Consider the following 16,161-nt stretch of genomic DNA (forward strand, 5'->3'; position numbering starts at 1 on the left):
ATAATTTTATTGTACAGGTCACTGGTTAGGCCACATTTGGAATATTGTGTTCAGTCTTGGGCTCCTTACCTTAGGAAAGATATGGAATTATGGGAAAGGGGTTCAGAGAAGGGTTACTAGAATGGTGCCTGGGATAGAGGGTTGTCATACGATGAGAGGCTGAAATCTCTCAAATTGTTTTCTCTTGAAAAAAAAGAAGAGTTAGGAGGGATCTGATTGAGGTGTTTAAGATTGTAAAGGGAATGGATAGTATTGATGTACCATCTCTTTATATTTAAAAATGAGAATAGTAGGACAAGGGGACACAAATATAAATATAGGAGTCATCATCAGCTAAGAGAGTTTTATTTTTCTAACAGGGTGGTTGGCCTTTAGAATGGGCTGCCTTCAGATATTGTAGAGGCAGTAAATTTAAGTGAGTTTAAGAAAAAGCTTGATAATTATATGAATGAAAAGGGCTGGGTTTGAAATTATTATTATTATTTTTTTATTCATTTTAATTTAGTTTTGAGGATAGAACAGTGGATGGACCAATAGGTTCCATGTTGTCCCAAAATATGTTATGTTATGTATTCCCAGATGAATCCTCAGAACATACTTCCCTTCTTCATAAAACTGCTCATTTATGGTGGCTTGTTAAGATTTCCAAGTCCTTCCTTACCCCCAACCCAATATTTCAATCACCTGAGGATTTTCTTCAACTCTCACCTCAGCCATGGCCAACCTTTTGGGGTTTGCTTACAGGACCTTGGGCATCTTGTGCCCTGCCTTCACATTCAGTGCTAGAGGTTCTATCTGTTTTGGGGACCATGGCTTCTTTGGAACCCTCATTCCACTTTGCCACACACATATATGCATTCCCTACAGTGTACATTTTGTCACTCACTGATCCTTCTTCCTCTTCCACTGGAGGATCTTGCTGGGTGGCTAGACTGCTCCAACACCACCTCCGGTGTTCTCTTACCTCTTCATTGGATGCTTCTCTTTGGATGGGGAGTGTTCTTTAGTGACTATCTAACTTTGGGTTCTTGTACACTGGAAGAGTATTCACTATATATCAATACCTTTGAACTGCTTCTTGTTTATCAGACATGCTCTCATTTCCTTCCCCTCCTTGTGGAACACTTGGTAATGTTGGGCCCTTTCCAGTCAGGTTGGTTTAATAGCTCGTCATGTTCCAAGTGCACTGAACATTATCATGGACCATCTTTCTCATCATAACTGCATCCTACCCACAGGATAGTCTCTTCATCCTCAAATCTTTTGTTGGATCTGCTTCCAACTTGGAATTCCCCTCATATATGCCTTTGCCACACCTCTCAATGACAGACTTCGCTCTTTTGGTCTTCTGTACATAATCCCCTCAGTCCTGGCTGTTGATACCCTCAGTCAAGACTAGTCCCATCTCTTCATTTATGCCTCTCCTTTTCTCGACCTTCTTCCTTTCATCCTTACTCTTAGTTGGGACACCTCTTGCAGAGTCCTGTTGGTAGCCCTTACTGGCCAGTCCAACTTTAGTTTCTGTTACTCTGTCTTCTCTTGACCAAGTTGCTACTTCTCAACATTCCATCTTTTCTGGTTCAACTGCACACATTGTTCTTTCATCAAGGAATGACATCCCTTCATCTTCACTTGTAGGATTTACCTGGTCTGTTGCTCATTGAGCTGGATTACTCATTTGTGTAGTTTTTCTTTCTGTCTCACTTTTGTCACCCTTCTACCTCTTCTGTGTATCAACATAAATGGAGGATTATTGGCATTGGTCTATCCTTCACCATTTCCCCCCCTGGCCTACCTTACAGTACCTTACCTCCTTCACGTGGCTCTTCAACAATGACTTGTTTGTCTATTCTATTGCAGGTTATCGGGTAGTGTTACTTGCCACATTGCACTTGTCTATACCACCCACTTTCACTTCTTCCTAATAGAAAGACCCCCTCATACTACTTCTTGCCCAACTGGGAACTGAAAATGGTTCTTTATGCTCTCCCCCAGGACCCTTTTGAACCTCATGCCATTTGCACCCTATATTGTCTCTCTCTCTCTCTCAAACCTATTTATTTTTCCTTATTGCCTGTTTGCCTTCATTCTGACATCTGCCACAGATTCCTCCCAAACTCTGTAACACTGCACTTACCTTCTTCTTTACCCCCACTGGTCCTTCCTTCCCAACACTTCAGTTGCTAGGGAAGATTGACTCACTTTTCTCCTATATCCCTCCCTCAATATCCCATATCTATGATTGTTCTCACCCAGACAGATTCTTATGTCCTGTATGGGCTGTTCATTGTTATCTGTTTTGCCTTTCCTCTTTCTGGGTTCTTGTCACCATCTTTTCACTCCTTTGTACCCCATCTCTACTAATCCTTCTCTCCCTCCACCCTTACCAGATGGATCTGCCAGCTCATCTGTCTGATGTACTTCTCTTTTGAGGTGGGTGATCATCAGCTCTTTCATGTCTCCTCTCACCAGATTTGAAACCTTACACATTTACTTGCAGCTCAATTTTACCATCCTCTAGAGGACATTTTCCAGGCTGGCATGTGGATTATCCCACACACCTTTGTTGATTACTACTTTTCTGTCACATCTCCAGAGGGATTTAGACTTCCACTCATAGCCATCCTTCAATCTACCTTTCGACTTCAAACAAGTGAGTGTATTTATATTTTTCTTACTCACAACTAACATACTGTAGGATCCCATTAGGAAGCTAGTGTTGCCTTCCAGAGTATACTTACCCAAAATCTGCATCGGGCCATGATAACAGTAAGCATTTGTATCATCTGCCTTGGCCCTACATGTGCCCACTGTGAGATGGAGTGTTCTGCAAGACCACTTGAGTTTTCTCATGGAATTTCAATACATATATCTATATTACATTTCATGTCTGATCCAGACCATACCTGTTTCATGGACTATCTTGGAAAAAGTGAGAACAGGAGTTGTGTATCTGCCTACTTCTCTGGCTATTGCTTGCTGGCTTTTGAATATAGGGTTTCATGGTTACCACTGCACTGTCTCCAGTAAAAAAAACATTGCTGGACTGAAGAACCAATAGGAATATGGGCACATGCTCTGTGTCTCTCCTATGCAAATTCTTGTTGAGTGAATCGTGGGAGAATCTTGCCACTCACCAGCTCTCAGCTGCTGGACCATGGGGAATCCTTACTGATAGGGATCTGATCTCTAGGTCTAGAACGAGGGGTTCTCTATGATGAGAAGTGGGGCTGCTGTGACACAGGAGTGTAGCATGGGTCACTCCACATACATAGCTATGATACATCACAATCTTCAAGTGGACAGTGCCCTCCTCCTGCAGCTGGCATGGAGCCCATAGACTGATGGTAGAGTTGAAGTAACCATACCATACACACGGATGCTTATCACAAGTACTATTCTTCCATAGATGGTTGTGACCTATTGAGTCTGGTGGTAGAGGAGGTAAGCACACAAGGTACAGTTTGAAGGAGTACACATATTGGCTGTCTAACAGCTTGTGTGTGAGTACTTGGATGGTTATGTATTTATTCTGCCTGTCCTAGTGACACATTTCTGGCTTTTCTGCCTCTTCTTTCATACACAGAGAATACATCCTGGATGAACTGAGATGCGGTTTCTCACAGGTGTGCCTCTATGAAGCCCCGACCATTGGGTTTCACACTCCATGTGTTTCCTTCAGATGCTTTCTGAAGAGAACTCTTCTAGGTAATCTTTGCACTGGTCCCTCCATCACCTCAATGTGTGATTGAGGTGAGTATTCTGATCGGGAGTTAAAATTACCTTACCTGGAAATGTATTTTCGATAGGCACTCAACTCCCCACATGTTCTTCCCATTCTTTGCACTTTCCTGGTGCACATTTCTTTATTGCCTCATTAAAGAATGAAGATTCATGAGAGCAAATGTAGAGGGCATTACTGAGTGTGGAGGTGCTTCACACTCCTATTGGTGGAGGGTTCTGCTGCATCATTACGTCATCATGCCATGCTGCAAATTCACTTGGGAGTTTTCACAAGGCTGGTGACTAGCAAATATCTGGTAGATCATGAGGAAAATAAGCTATTCTGTGTGAAGAGGTATGTATCAGAAATATATTTTCAGGTAAGGTAAATGTTAACTTTATGTTAGCCAATTTTGTATCAGACTTTAGAAAGTTTATGTGTAGAAATAAATATAAATCTGTATTTATGTAAGGATTAATCAGTAAATACATACATATTTCAAACATATTCATGGTAAATAAAAAAGAAAATGGTAGAGACAAATCATAAGTGAAGCACAAAAAATATAGGGCATAAAACAAATGTGTGTTTTGTGTATATATATATATATATTTAAACTAATAATTAAAAGCGTAGCATTGTAGTTTACAAAATATGTATGTATTGAGTATAATTCCAAAACATACTTATCTCTGCTGCCACTTATAGCTATTACTTTACTGTCAGGGTTTCTTCTTTGCCCATCTAAGCATTAGTCAGATTTTTTTTCTCACTTGCTTCAGTCTTCTATACCTCACTCAATTGCTCTTGGTGATATTTGTCTCGTGAAACTTTCCACCTACATAAGTACACTCTCTATTTTGGTACTGTATGTAAGCACCTCGTTTAGATAATTTTATCACTTTTTCTCGACAAAGCATCACTAATGGGTTTTCTGTGTTTTTTCCTTTGGTCTCTCATAGGCTTAACATGGGTTCTACTGTATCGTACAAGTTTTCTCATCTCCTTCATTCCATTGTACTGTGCACACACCATTCCATGGATGATTGGTTACTTCTGGCAACATCTTGTCAATTGTTAGGCCACCACATCCTGCTTCTACTTTCAGATCCAACCCTGGCAGCCTTCTCTTTTGGGACTGCAACATCTATTCTTGTTCAGTTCAATATTTCATTAGCCTGGTTATTTTTTATTTTTCGTCTCGTCTCTCAGGATCACACTCTGCGGTGGGTGTTGCCAAGACAGGTGTGCTTTTATCAAATTCTGCACTAGCAACCACTATTTCACTATAATTACTACCAGTTTCAGCAGGCTCTTTCAAAATGAGGTGTTCCATAAGATCACCTAGGAGCTCACCAGGTGCTATTACCATACTATGCTGGACTGCCACTCATGGACTATCATAAGTAAAGCTAAAGGGTATCCTGCCTATCCCTGCTGATCATTGGATTGAATAAATTGGGGTCAGTTTACTTTTAGAAATTTAGGAAACTAAATTCTGGATTCTACTAGTGGAGTTAGGGAGTCCTAACCACATCTGGTTTCCAGTCAGTGGGGTGGTGGACTGCGGCTTTTCCTCCAGGGTGTTAGAGTGAATTCCTCCACATTTGGAGAGAAGAGGGCAAAGTTGAGGCCCCTCCTACCTGGGTTCCTGGATGTTTTTTTACAGATGTTGATAAGAGTTGCACCAACCTATTCATAATATCAATTCAAATTTAATATTCAGCTATCCAAATGGGGTGTGCATGGCCCTTCTTTTTGATCAATATCAGTTCAGTATATTGTTCATGGAAGGAGGTCCACTGTTTCCTCATAATTCTGAATGAGGTGTCCTTGATTGAGCACAGTTCTTCCACACTTTTCTCCCATAGTTCCGAGAGCAAGTGGAAGGCTCCTTGCCCACTCGGTTGGGGAGTGAGGATGAATGTTCATAATTTCAGACTGGATGAGTTCTGTTCCTTTGGTTGAGTAAGGCATACATGATCCCATCATTCTGAGCCTGGTGTGTTTCTTTTCGAGCTTCTTCAGGTGGAGGGGAAAGTTTATCTGCTTTGGTGTTGCTTACCTTCTCTTCATGATTTCGGTGGTTCAGAATGCATCCCTCTATGGCTACAGGTTAGGATCCAATCAAAAGTATATATACATATTACGTTGCGATCCAATTGCCCTAGCCACCAACATGGGATTTAGGGACCAAGACCCCATAACTTCAACCTCTAGTAGTGGAACCTCGGCTATCTGGTTGGGGCTGGCTTATAGCGATGATCAGTCATGTACAATTCTACCCTTGATACAGGAACTAAGTTCAGGGTGACGAGCATATCTGTTCTGGATGTAATGGGGTTCCCCCACTCAGGTACCACTCTCATCTTGGTACACCCATGATCTGTGCAGATGCTTTCTGTATGGATAATCCCCTCACAAGCCTCTCCACCTTCACAATGTGGGATTCTAGCTATAAGTGGCAGTGGAGGTAAGTATGTTACTCCCCAATAAGAGCCGATATTAGAGACTGGGATGTTATTAGTCTCCAAAAAGTGACAAAATTATCTGAATGAGGTGCTTATATACAGTACCAGGATAGAGGATGCATTGGCATAGGTGGAGAGTTTCATGAGACAAATATCACCAAGGGCAATTGAGTGGGGTATAAAAGACTGGAGCAAGCAAGAAAAAACCAGACTAATGCTTAGATGGGCAAAGAAGAAACCCTGGTGGTTGGGTAATAGCTATAAGTGTCAGCAGAGATAAGTATTATTGGAAATACATTTTCAATTTAGGAAAATGTTAACTTTTAATGATCTAACATGTTACTTTAGCATCATGTCCTTTAATCATGATCTAAGCTGGAAATCTATTTGGAATTTAGTCAGTTGTTTAATAATTCTCTCAGAATTTAACATTTTCTACTTATATTAAACTTATCTGTAGTTTCATGTCATTATCTTTTCAGAATACAATAAAGTTTAAGTTTAATTCTGTATGTTTTAAATCCTGTCATATTAATATTATAAATGGTGGCTCTCTTCCCACAATAGTGATGTTTAAATTTGATCACAAAAATTTGATTGTTTCAGTTAAAAGTTTAATCAGCTTAAGATTCTTGTTTTATCTTTGCATGTAATATTTTAATAGTGACTGTTAGCAATATTTTGCCTTTCTTGACTAACATTACATGAAATAAGATTTACAACTAAACATATAAATTAGTGATTTGATTTCGTAGGTTGCAGGTGAACATTGACTATGAATCACCTGAAGATACAACGTAAAGATTAAATCAAACAGAGTTAGTCATAAAATTTAGTAAAAGATAAAAATTAGTATATTTTTTAGTTGCTAAATTTATTTATTATTGCTGGCACAATTAGAAAAAGAAGACTTACCTGTGAGTGGATACAGAATTAGAAAATTTGAATATAGTTGGAGGTGGAGAACAAATGAACAAAAAAAAGCACAGACTGTCCAGAAACATTCTGGGAATTAAAAAGTACACAAATACAAGAACTTGAAAAATGTTAAAAACTAAATATATAATTACAATGGGACAAAAAAAATGCTCCAATGTTTTTAAAGGCTTAAATCTTCTTGGGTTCTCCAAACACTGAGATCATGTTTTGTTAAAATTATTTTTCATTTCTGGTATTTGCCTCTAATGCTTTTGGCCATTTCCACCCATTATTTTCAGCTTTTTATATATATAAATGTGTGATTTATGTCCTGGTTTGAATAGCCTACTGTTAAAATTTTTTTTCTTTCTTATCATAATGTTAATAAATAATTAAGCAAATTAACAATTAGTATTTAAGGAAATATCTTTCCACCATTCTTTTTTTCTAAGTTTGACTCTGGTAGTGAATATTGTCTTGTCTCTGTTTTACAAAGGCTTGTGGCTGTTTGTATTTTCAGGGAATATATATGTAATCATGTGAAACAGAACCAGGAGGATGTCGTTCTCTTAATTATTAAATATTTTCAGAAGTAAGCCAACCATTTGTTATACAATAATACAAAAACTAATGATGAGTGAATAAATATTGCTATGCAACATTATATATATATATATATATATGTAGTTATGCTAAGTCAGAGTATCATTTCCAGTACATGAATGAAAAGGAATATTTATTATTATTTATTTAAAGAATTCCAGTAGTAATGGCGTCATTACTGAGAATCCAGAGATTGAATTCTACCAGATGGTCTATGGTCTGTCTGTCTGTGTCATGATTACAATTGGACTCATCTTGGGTTACCTCTTTACAAAGGTGATGAAATGTTTTAATTTTTTGTGCAAGTAATAAAAAATCTTTTTGTTGGATGTGTAAATTGTTTCAATATTTATATAGGTTTCCAATACTGGATAGATTAATGGAAAATCTAACATTGTAATTTAAGAAAAAAGCACTCTTGGCATCAAGTACATTGGAAGGAAATTTATTAAACTAAACCAAAATTATCCTTCTTATTACTGTGTGATCCTGAGAGGTTTGTGCTTGCTAATCTTTGACAATTTTACTTCACCACCCCCCATAACAAATGACGAAGAAAGTATTGAATAAAAACTATTTAGCATTTCTTGCCAATGTGTTGTTTGAAAATTATTTTGTTTGCTAACTTTGAAAATAAGTTAATTAACCCACATTGAACACTGGTAAAGAAAGCATGAACTCAAACTAAAATTAACCTTTTTGCTGCTGGATGGCTTTCGGAGGATTTTGCTTACTAATCTTTAAAACCATTTAATTTACCAAAATTAAAATAATGAATAGTGAGTAAAGTAGTAAACTAGTCCAAATTAACATTTTTATTACTGAGTGGTCCCAAGAGGATTTTGCTTGCTAAACTTGAACACAATTTTATTTATCTAGAATCCCAGTCACTGAATTTGTTTGCACTTTCAGCTAGTCTATCACTGCTAAATTAGGGACAGTTAGCATGGATAGACCTCAAGTAGCTTTGCATGAAATTAAAAAAAAGCAAACAAACTTATCCAGAAATTATAGTGGGTGTTAACCTGAACTAAAATTATTATATTAGCTACTGTACGGCTGCAAAAAATTTGCTGGTGGAGAAAATAAATTAAATCAAATAATTTTTTCTTACTACCAAGTGATTCTGAACTCAAATCTCAAAATATTTTTATTCATTCAACTAAAAATACCAGTGGTAAAGATATTAAAAGAAAAAATTTTTTGTACAGGTCAGATATGGATTGTCTTTATGGCTGCTATTGAAAATATATGGTTTATTTTAAACCTTACAAACCTTTCTGTCTCTCTGGACATTTTAGATCTTTAAATATTATTCTTGTATCTGGTAGTAAGGTTTGAGTCCATATCTTCATTAACCATAGCACATAGTTTGTCAAAGTGAAGAAATAGTTTTATCACTGGTTTAAAGATGAGCCATGCAACTTGTAGACATAACAAAAAATCCAGGGTGAAAGTAAGAAAAGCTTGTAATTCAACTGTTCATAATTAAATGTAAGAAATAACTAAATTTAAATTTATTTTATCTAGACGACTATGAAAGCAGCAAGCAACCTTCATGATAATGTTTTTATACGAATCTTCAGAAGTCCAATGCATTTTTTTGACACTATTCCTTGTGGCCGAATACTGAATATTTTTACCAGGGATATAGATGAAGGTAAGTTTTTACATTGTCAGTTTTTGTATGGGCCGGATTCATTACAGTAGGTGTCTTTGACTTGTTGGCAATGAATAAATAAACAGCACGCAGTCCACTTGTTTCAAAATAATATATACAAACAAGACAAACATATATGCAAATATTGATTACACTGTTGGTTATTACAGTTGTATCCAGAGCTTTAAATAATTATTCTTTCCTTTGTCAAAGTTACTTTAGAACACAATTTGACAAGACGAATTATTCTTTATGTTCTGTTATTACAATAGTCTGTTATAATTTCACTTTAAAATCACCACTATAATTGTTGGTTACCACCGTTGTTTGCAAAGCTTTAAATAATTGTCTCTTTTTCATCAAAGTCCACACAGGCTGGTTCAATTACTTTAGAACACAAATAACAAAATTAATTATTTTTCTCTACTCTGTTGTTACAATACAATTTGTGATAGTCACTTTAAAAACTGCTACAATACGTTCTTTATAGCTGAACTCACAATGCCTCTTTCTAGATCTATCTCTTGAACTGGATGCATATTTATATCCCGACAGAGGCCTAGAACATTCCACACACTACTAGACGTTATGATGCAATAATACTCAATTAAAACAATGAGAAAAACTCAAAGTTCTAGTAACCTGATGCAATAATATAACACCAATTAATAACTATTGAACTACTCAACATATGATTCATAAACAGTTACGTAAACAAATCTATGATAAACTATTGCTTCTAAAAATAACTAAATTTAACACTTGTGCTATATAAACTATCTAAATGATAACATTCGCATTAAACTGAAACAGTCGTGTATATCTAAAATACATACTTAAACAGATTTTCAATGGCTATATCACTTTTTATTTCCAAAGCAGAAATATTTTTACCAGGGATATATAGATGAAGGTAAGTTTTTACATTGTCAGTTTTTGTATGGGCCTGATTCTTTACAGTAGGTGTCTTTGACTTGTTGCCTTTTTTCTATGATCAAGTACTTTTGAAATTTGAATATCCTCAAGATTTTAGAATATGAAGGAATTATTCTAGTGTGTGTAAAATTGTGTTTTTTGTCAGAATTAAAAAATACGACCATTGAGGGAGAGATGTAACAGAGAATATCATAATGGAAATGTATGTTTAACATACATACTTAGATATTTTTAATGGCTATATCACTGATATTCACTTTTTATTTCAATGTTCTTATAAATAATTAATTATTTTGTTTGCCCTGAATATTTGATTTTTTATTTGTCTTAAAATTCTAATGAAAACAAAATATACATTTTCAGTTGACTCTCAACTTCCTGTTGTAATGGATGCCTTTCTCCAACGAGTAATGATCATTGTTTTCAACCTCCTGCTTGTTGCTTTTGTTTCTCCATGGTTTCTGGTGGTACTTGCAGTTTTACTGGTAGGATTTGGTTTACTTCAGCGAATTTTTCGTGTGGCTCTGAGGGACTTAAAACGCCAAGAGAATGTTACAAGGTCTCCCATATACAGTCACATCAGTGCAAGTGCTGATGGTCTTGCTACTATATGTGCTTATCAAAAACAAGAAGACTTTGTTGAAAAGTTAGTTTATAAACTTTTACTAATATTTAAAATATACTAGTATAGATCTAAAATGTAATGTTTAAATCTAAATAAGTATTATCAAATTACAAGTTAGTATTAGGTGCACTGAAGAGCATTTTAGTATTTCTATACAGTATTATTTTAAATTTTCATATGATTCAGGTTTTGACATTTTTGTGGAGAATATGAACTTTAGTTTAAGAACCTATGGTTTAAAAATATGAACGTTGATGACTTTTAAATAATGCTTAATGAAACGTTCATTTTGGTCTGATATACTCAGTGACTTTTAAAATAACACTTAATTATAATTTTGGATACAAGTTTTGAGCTTGTTAGTAAATATTTTTTCATTCCTTATAAGTATCACAATGAACAATTATTTTTGGTTAGTGCAAGTTATAGATATAAATTTTGAATGCTTCTGAACATGTTCACAGAGATAAGCAACCATATTCTTGTTTCAGATTTTGTCAACTAGTTGATACAAATTCTTCTCCTCTTTACCTATATCACTCGTCCATACGTTGGTTGGGCTGCCGTATGGATGGTCTCAGTGTTGTGATGATTCTTATCATAACTGTGCTGGTTGTGATCATTGAGAAAGAAGTTGGAGCTGCATATGCTGGCTTAGCCATTGCTGTTGCTATGCAGGTGAGAGAAAAGTGCACTATATTATTCAAGAGTACATGATTGAGAAAGAAAACTAGTGATTTTAAAATCTTGACAAACTGGAAATGATTATACAAAAATTATTTAATAATAAGAATTAATAAAGTATTTCTGTTCCATTTGTTTTTTTTTTACGGTCAAATATTTTTGAAATTTGAATATCCCCACAAGATTTTAGAATATGAAGGAATTATACTAGTGTGTAAAATTGTGTTTTTCGTCAGAATTAAAAAATACTACCAGTGAGGGAGAGATGTAACAGGGAATGTCATATTGGAGTGTTCTTTATTTCAGAATGAAGAAAACATTTTGATTTGGTATTGTTTTAACAGTTTATTATTCTAACTGAATAAAAAAGTTGCACAAAATGTTTTTGATAACAGTATCACCAAGTGAATTATGCTACAAAAAAAGTTTAGCAAACAAATGCATAATTTAAATCCAGAGTGCTTGGGTTAATATGGCTATTTATGCAAACTGTATGTGTATACAAAAACTACTTTGTTCTAATATAAACAGATTGTTTTTAGATTTCTTGTTCTGAAGTGATTTCTCCTAATACCAAGTCAAAAACAAAGAAAGGACAACAGAATGTGCATTTTTATTTGTTTTGTAGAGATAAAACTGAAATGTTTCTACCACTCTCTCTCTTTCAGTAGCATAGGTTAGCATGTTATTTTGTCTAGATTAGCATTTTGTACAACCACAGTTAAGACTAGTGCATTAGTTATAATTGGCTACTGCTATTGTAGTTGTGTGCTGGTATGTTTCAACATACTGACTATGTGGTGCTACTATATCTTGTGGTGTACAAATATATTTACACTATAGCGTACGGCCTACACAGATACTATCATCATCACTGTTTTAACTTTCATTTATTTGCAATAAGCACCATTTGTTATTAACACTTTTAAACTAATAAAGTACAAAATAAAATTATATAATGTTTTGGGGGCAAATATAATCAGAATGAAATAAATTCCAACAATCAAAACTAGCACAATTATAGCCTTCATTTAAGGTACTCTTTTGGAACACACAACTAATTAAATTATTGATGAACAAAACCATGGATAGATATAAATTATTTAGCAAGAAATTGTGTTTTATTGAATCATTAAAATGGTGATGCTGATAGTACCTGTGTAGACCCCACGCTATAGTGTAAATATCTTTGTAGACTACATGCTATAGTAGCATCGAATATGTCCCTCTTTCATCAATAATAACTAGTAATCTAAAAAAAAATTGAATTTATGTAATTTTAGAGGCATTGATTTAAAACAATATGTTTATGAGATACATTATAACATGAATGAATATGGTTTAAATTATTTGACAGTTTACAGCAAGATACTGCTTTTCCTTATCTATAAAATTCATAACTTTGAAAGCTGTAATTTTAGAAAATACTAAATCTGGTTGAGATAGCATTTAGAATTTCAGCTTGAGGTGTTAGTTTTTGAAGCTTGGCCAGTCTAAAAACTTACCTACTTTTTCATAGGATAATTCTTTGACCTTGAGTTTGGGGGATATATGAGAACTATCATGTTGTTTAGTTTCCACATTTTAATATCCTTTTTTTCTGGTTGGTCAGCTACAAGGAGAAATTGTATTGTGAATTTTTTGGCTGTCTCGGATGGAGATTTGTTCCAGCTCTCGGAGAAGGCTGTTTATTTCTGACTTCAAATAGCAGAACTCACTGTATAAGTCCAGTCTTTTGTGCTGCCTTATTCCCACTGCTGATCATTCACATTTTAACTTCATTTTAATTTCAAATTAATTAATTTTTATTTCACTTTCATTTATCTTATTAATCTGGAAGGTATATAATACAATTGCATGTAACATGCTATAGAAAGTGTTTTGTTGTGTTCGTGTTATGTTTGTTTCTTCTCTTCTGTACTTGTTTGCACATTAACGTTCACTCCAACCAAATCTTTGAAGCTGTTGTGGGGTAGGTTTACCTGTGTGCCATTATTTCTCTAAACCAAGTATGCTAGATAATAAATTTTTGTATCACATTTACTTTGAATAATTGTGTGTGTAAATACATGATGTGTATGGATAATTTAGAAACAGAACTGTTGTGATTAGCTTTAAGTATTTATTTCTTAACATAATTTTCTAACTACTGACAAGTAAGCATAACAGTTTGAGGTATCCAAGTTTTGTTAAGTGTAGAAGTATTTTTAAGGTCCATATGGATCCCATAGGTTTTTAAATATATTTTTTAGACTATTATACACCATATTGTTTATAGGACAATGAATTTCTTGAATACTAGGTTCCTAATAACATATAAGTGGTACACAAAAATTTAAACGAAAGTATTGCAATGTATTTTACATAGAAAATAAATAATTTCACCCAGTTCCTTATACTTAGCATTGTGAAAGGCAAATACATAAAATTATTTATTATGATTCAAAATGTGGACCACACCAGTAATAGGTGGTAGAAAAACTGGTTGGTAATATGAGGGTTGAGGTGATTGTGTTCCTACGGTGATTTTATTAGAGGATTATACAATTCTCTAAACATCTACTTTGTTTTCTAAGGAATCTGGTGAGAGGGTAAGAGTCAAGATATTTTTATGGTTATCATAAACATTGTTATCATAAAAAAGTGTTTGTATTTTCTAGTTGAGTGGGATGTTCCAGTATGCTGTGAGATTGGGCTGCGATTTAGAGACTCGGTTCACCTCAGTAGAGAGGATCCATTCGTACATTCAAGAGCTAGAATCTGAAGCTCCTCCAATATTAGAAAACAACAGACCATCTCCAGATTGGCCTACAAGAGGACGCATTAGTTTTCGAAGAGTCTGCATGAGATATAGGCCAGGACTTCCACTGGTCTTGAAAGAACTAACATTTGATATTAGTCCTCAAGAAAAGATAGGGATTGTAGGAAGAACAGGGGCAGGTACTGGCTATTTTCATCCAAAAATTTGTGTGCTATATTGAAGCTGTAAATGTTGGAGTTAATGCAGTTTATATAAGAATTCTGTGGAATACTACTTTAACAAATATAAGAACTCATATATGTTAGTTTTTTCATTTCAAAAATTCTAATAAATAGTAATGTTTGTTATTTACAGTACTACATAATTTTACTTGCCATAATTTTGTAATTCTGATATAGATTTTATTTTGTGAATGTAATTCTTTCTTTCTAGCATTATTGGCCTTTTAATCTGTTGGGTTTTCTTTAACTGTTTTAGGTAATATGGTTCAGTGTATTTCACTGGAACCAGTTGCCTTTCCAAAGTATTCTTATGGTATTCTTTGTATGATTACTCAGTCGTATATGCAAGATACTGCTTTTCTTCTTTAAACTTGAAGTTACTTAACATTTTCATTAAGCCTAAGTCCATTAAATTTTATAGTTTACACATGTTTCAGGTTTGCTTTAATATAATAATAGAGTATTGACTATATAGTGACAATAAAGAGAGAGAGAGAGAGAGAGATAAAAATAAGTATCACGAATGTTTCCAGTTTTAATAAGAAAACCTTTGCTGATATTCAAACCTACTTTCTATTTCAAAGAATGAACCAAAAATAATGTATTAAGATGCCTTTTTCATTTGTCTTTCTAGTTCTTAAAGTTTATTTGAACATAGCAAATAACCACATTCTTGTAGTTTTGCTTCTTGTTTACTCTAGAGGATGTACTGCTTGATTTTATTGTTTAACAAAAATTGTACTTTATATGACACAAGGTTGTGGTGTTGCTTCATACATTTTTACTTCTTTCTGCCTGTTCATTTCTTAAGAAATTACAAAATCTTTGTCATTGTTCTCAGTTTATTCATTATACTGGCTGATTTTACTCTTGCATCTTTCTTTAGAAACATCTATAAAGATGGTTGAGTTTGACATTAAAACTATTTTAAATATGCAAATCAGCAAGTCATGTGACAACCACTTATGAAATAAAGTAATGGTGGAACAATATTTATAAGAACTTTATTTTTTCATTGTTTGGCATTTCATAAGTAGTGTAATACCACCAAAAATTGATTGCTTTTGGGAAGAGTATTTAACCCGTTACTTGCCATGTGAGGGCAAAATCATTTGTGAATTGAAAAAATGATGAACTTATCTTTTATTGGATTTCAGATTTTACTTTTGTGAATAATAGCATAACAGTCAATTATTTGTACAAAATTGTAATATTTAGTGAAGTTTAAAGAGGAATTTAATGAAAAAAATTCCTAAAATACGTTTTAGACTGTAAATAAATGGCCTTTAAGAAGAAAATTGTTTTTCAAAAATGTTTTTAAGATATTTCCTTTCACTTCAGCACTGGTCCTGCCATCTATGATTGGTATCTAAACCTTTTTCTAGTCTGTTTTCTTTATAAAACTGTGTCTGGGCGTGTTAAACCTCAGTTGTAAAAGTTTTAGCCAATCCTAGACGAAGGTGTCAATTTCAGTACCATGTTATTCCAATTGCTGTATCTACCACTGGATGATAAGGAAAGCACGTGATGAAACGTTGTTCTCTGGATTTTACAATAT

At 34.4% G+C, this 16,161-nt stretch overlaps 1 protein-coding gene across 2 annotated transcripts in view; it reads left to right on the forward strand.

The window, feature by feature from the left end:
- Positions 1–16,161, forward strand: part of LOC106460103 (multidrug resistance-associated protein 5-like) — a 76,827-nt gene that overhangs the window by 45,333 nt on the left and 15,333 nt on the right. For both annotated transcript variants that reach the window (XM_022386740.1, XM_022386741.1), the window contains exons 21-25: positions 7,870–7,992; positions 9,247–9,376; positions 10,676–10,958; positions 11,429–11,615; positions 14,282–14,561. In XM_022386740.1, coding sequence (XP_022242448.1) covers positions 7,870–7,992; positions 9,247–9,376; positions 10,676–10,958; positions 11,429–11,615; positions 14,282–14,561 — 1,003 coding nt within the window. The remainder of the gene's footprint in view (positions 1–7,869; positions 7,993–9,246; positions 9,377–10,675; positions 10,959–11,428; positions 11,616–14,281; positions 14,562–16,161) is intronic.

Source organism: Limulus polyphemus, unplaced genomic scaffold (genome assembly GCF_000517525.1).
Source record: "Limulus polyphemus unplaced genomic scaffold, Limulus_polyphemus-2.1.2 Scaffold709, whole genome shotgun sequence".
In the NCBI taxonomy this organism is placed as follows: domain Eukaryota; kingdom Metazoa; phylum Arthropoda; class Merostomata; order Xiphosura; family Limulidae; genus Limulus; species Limulus polyphemus.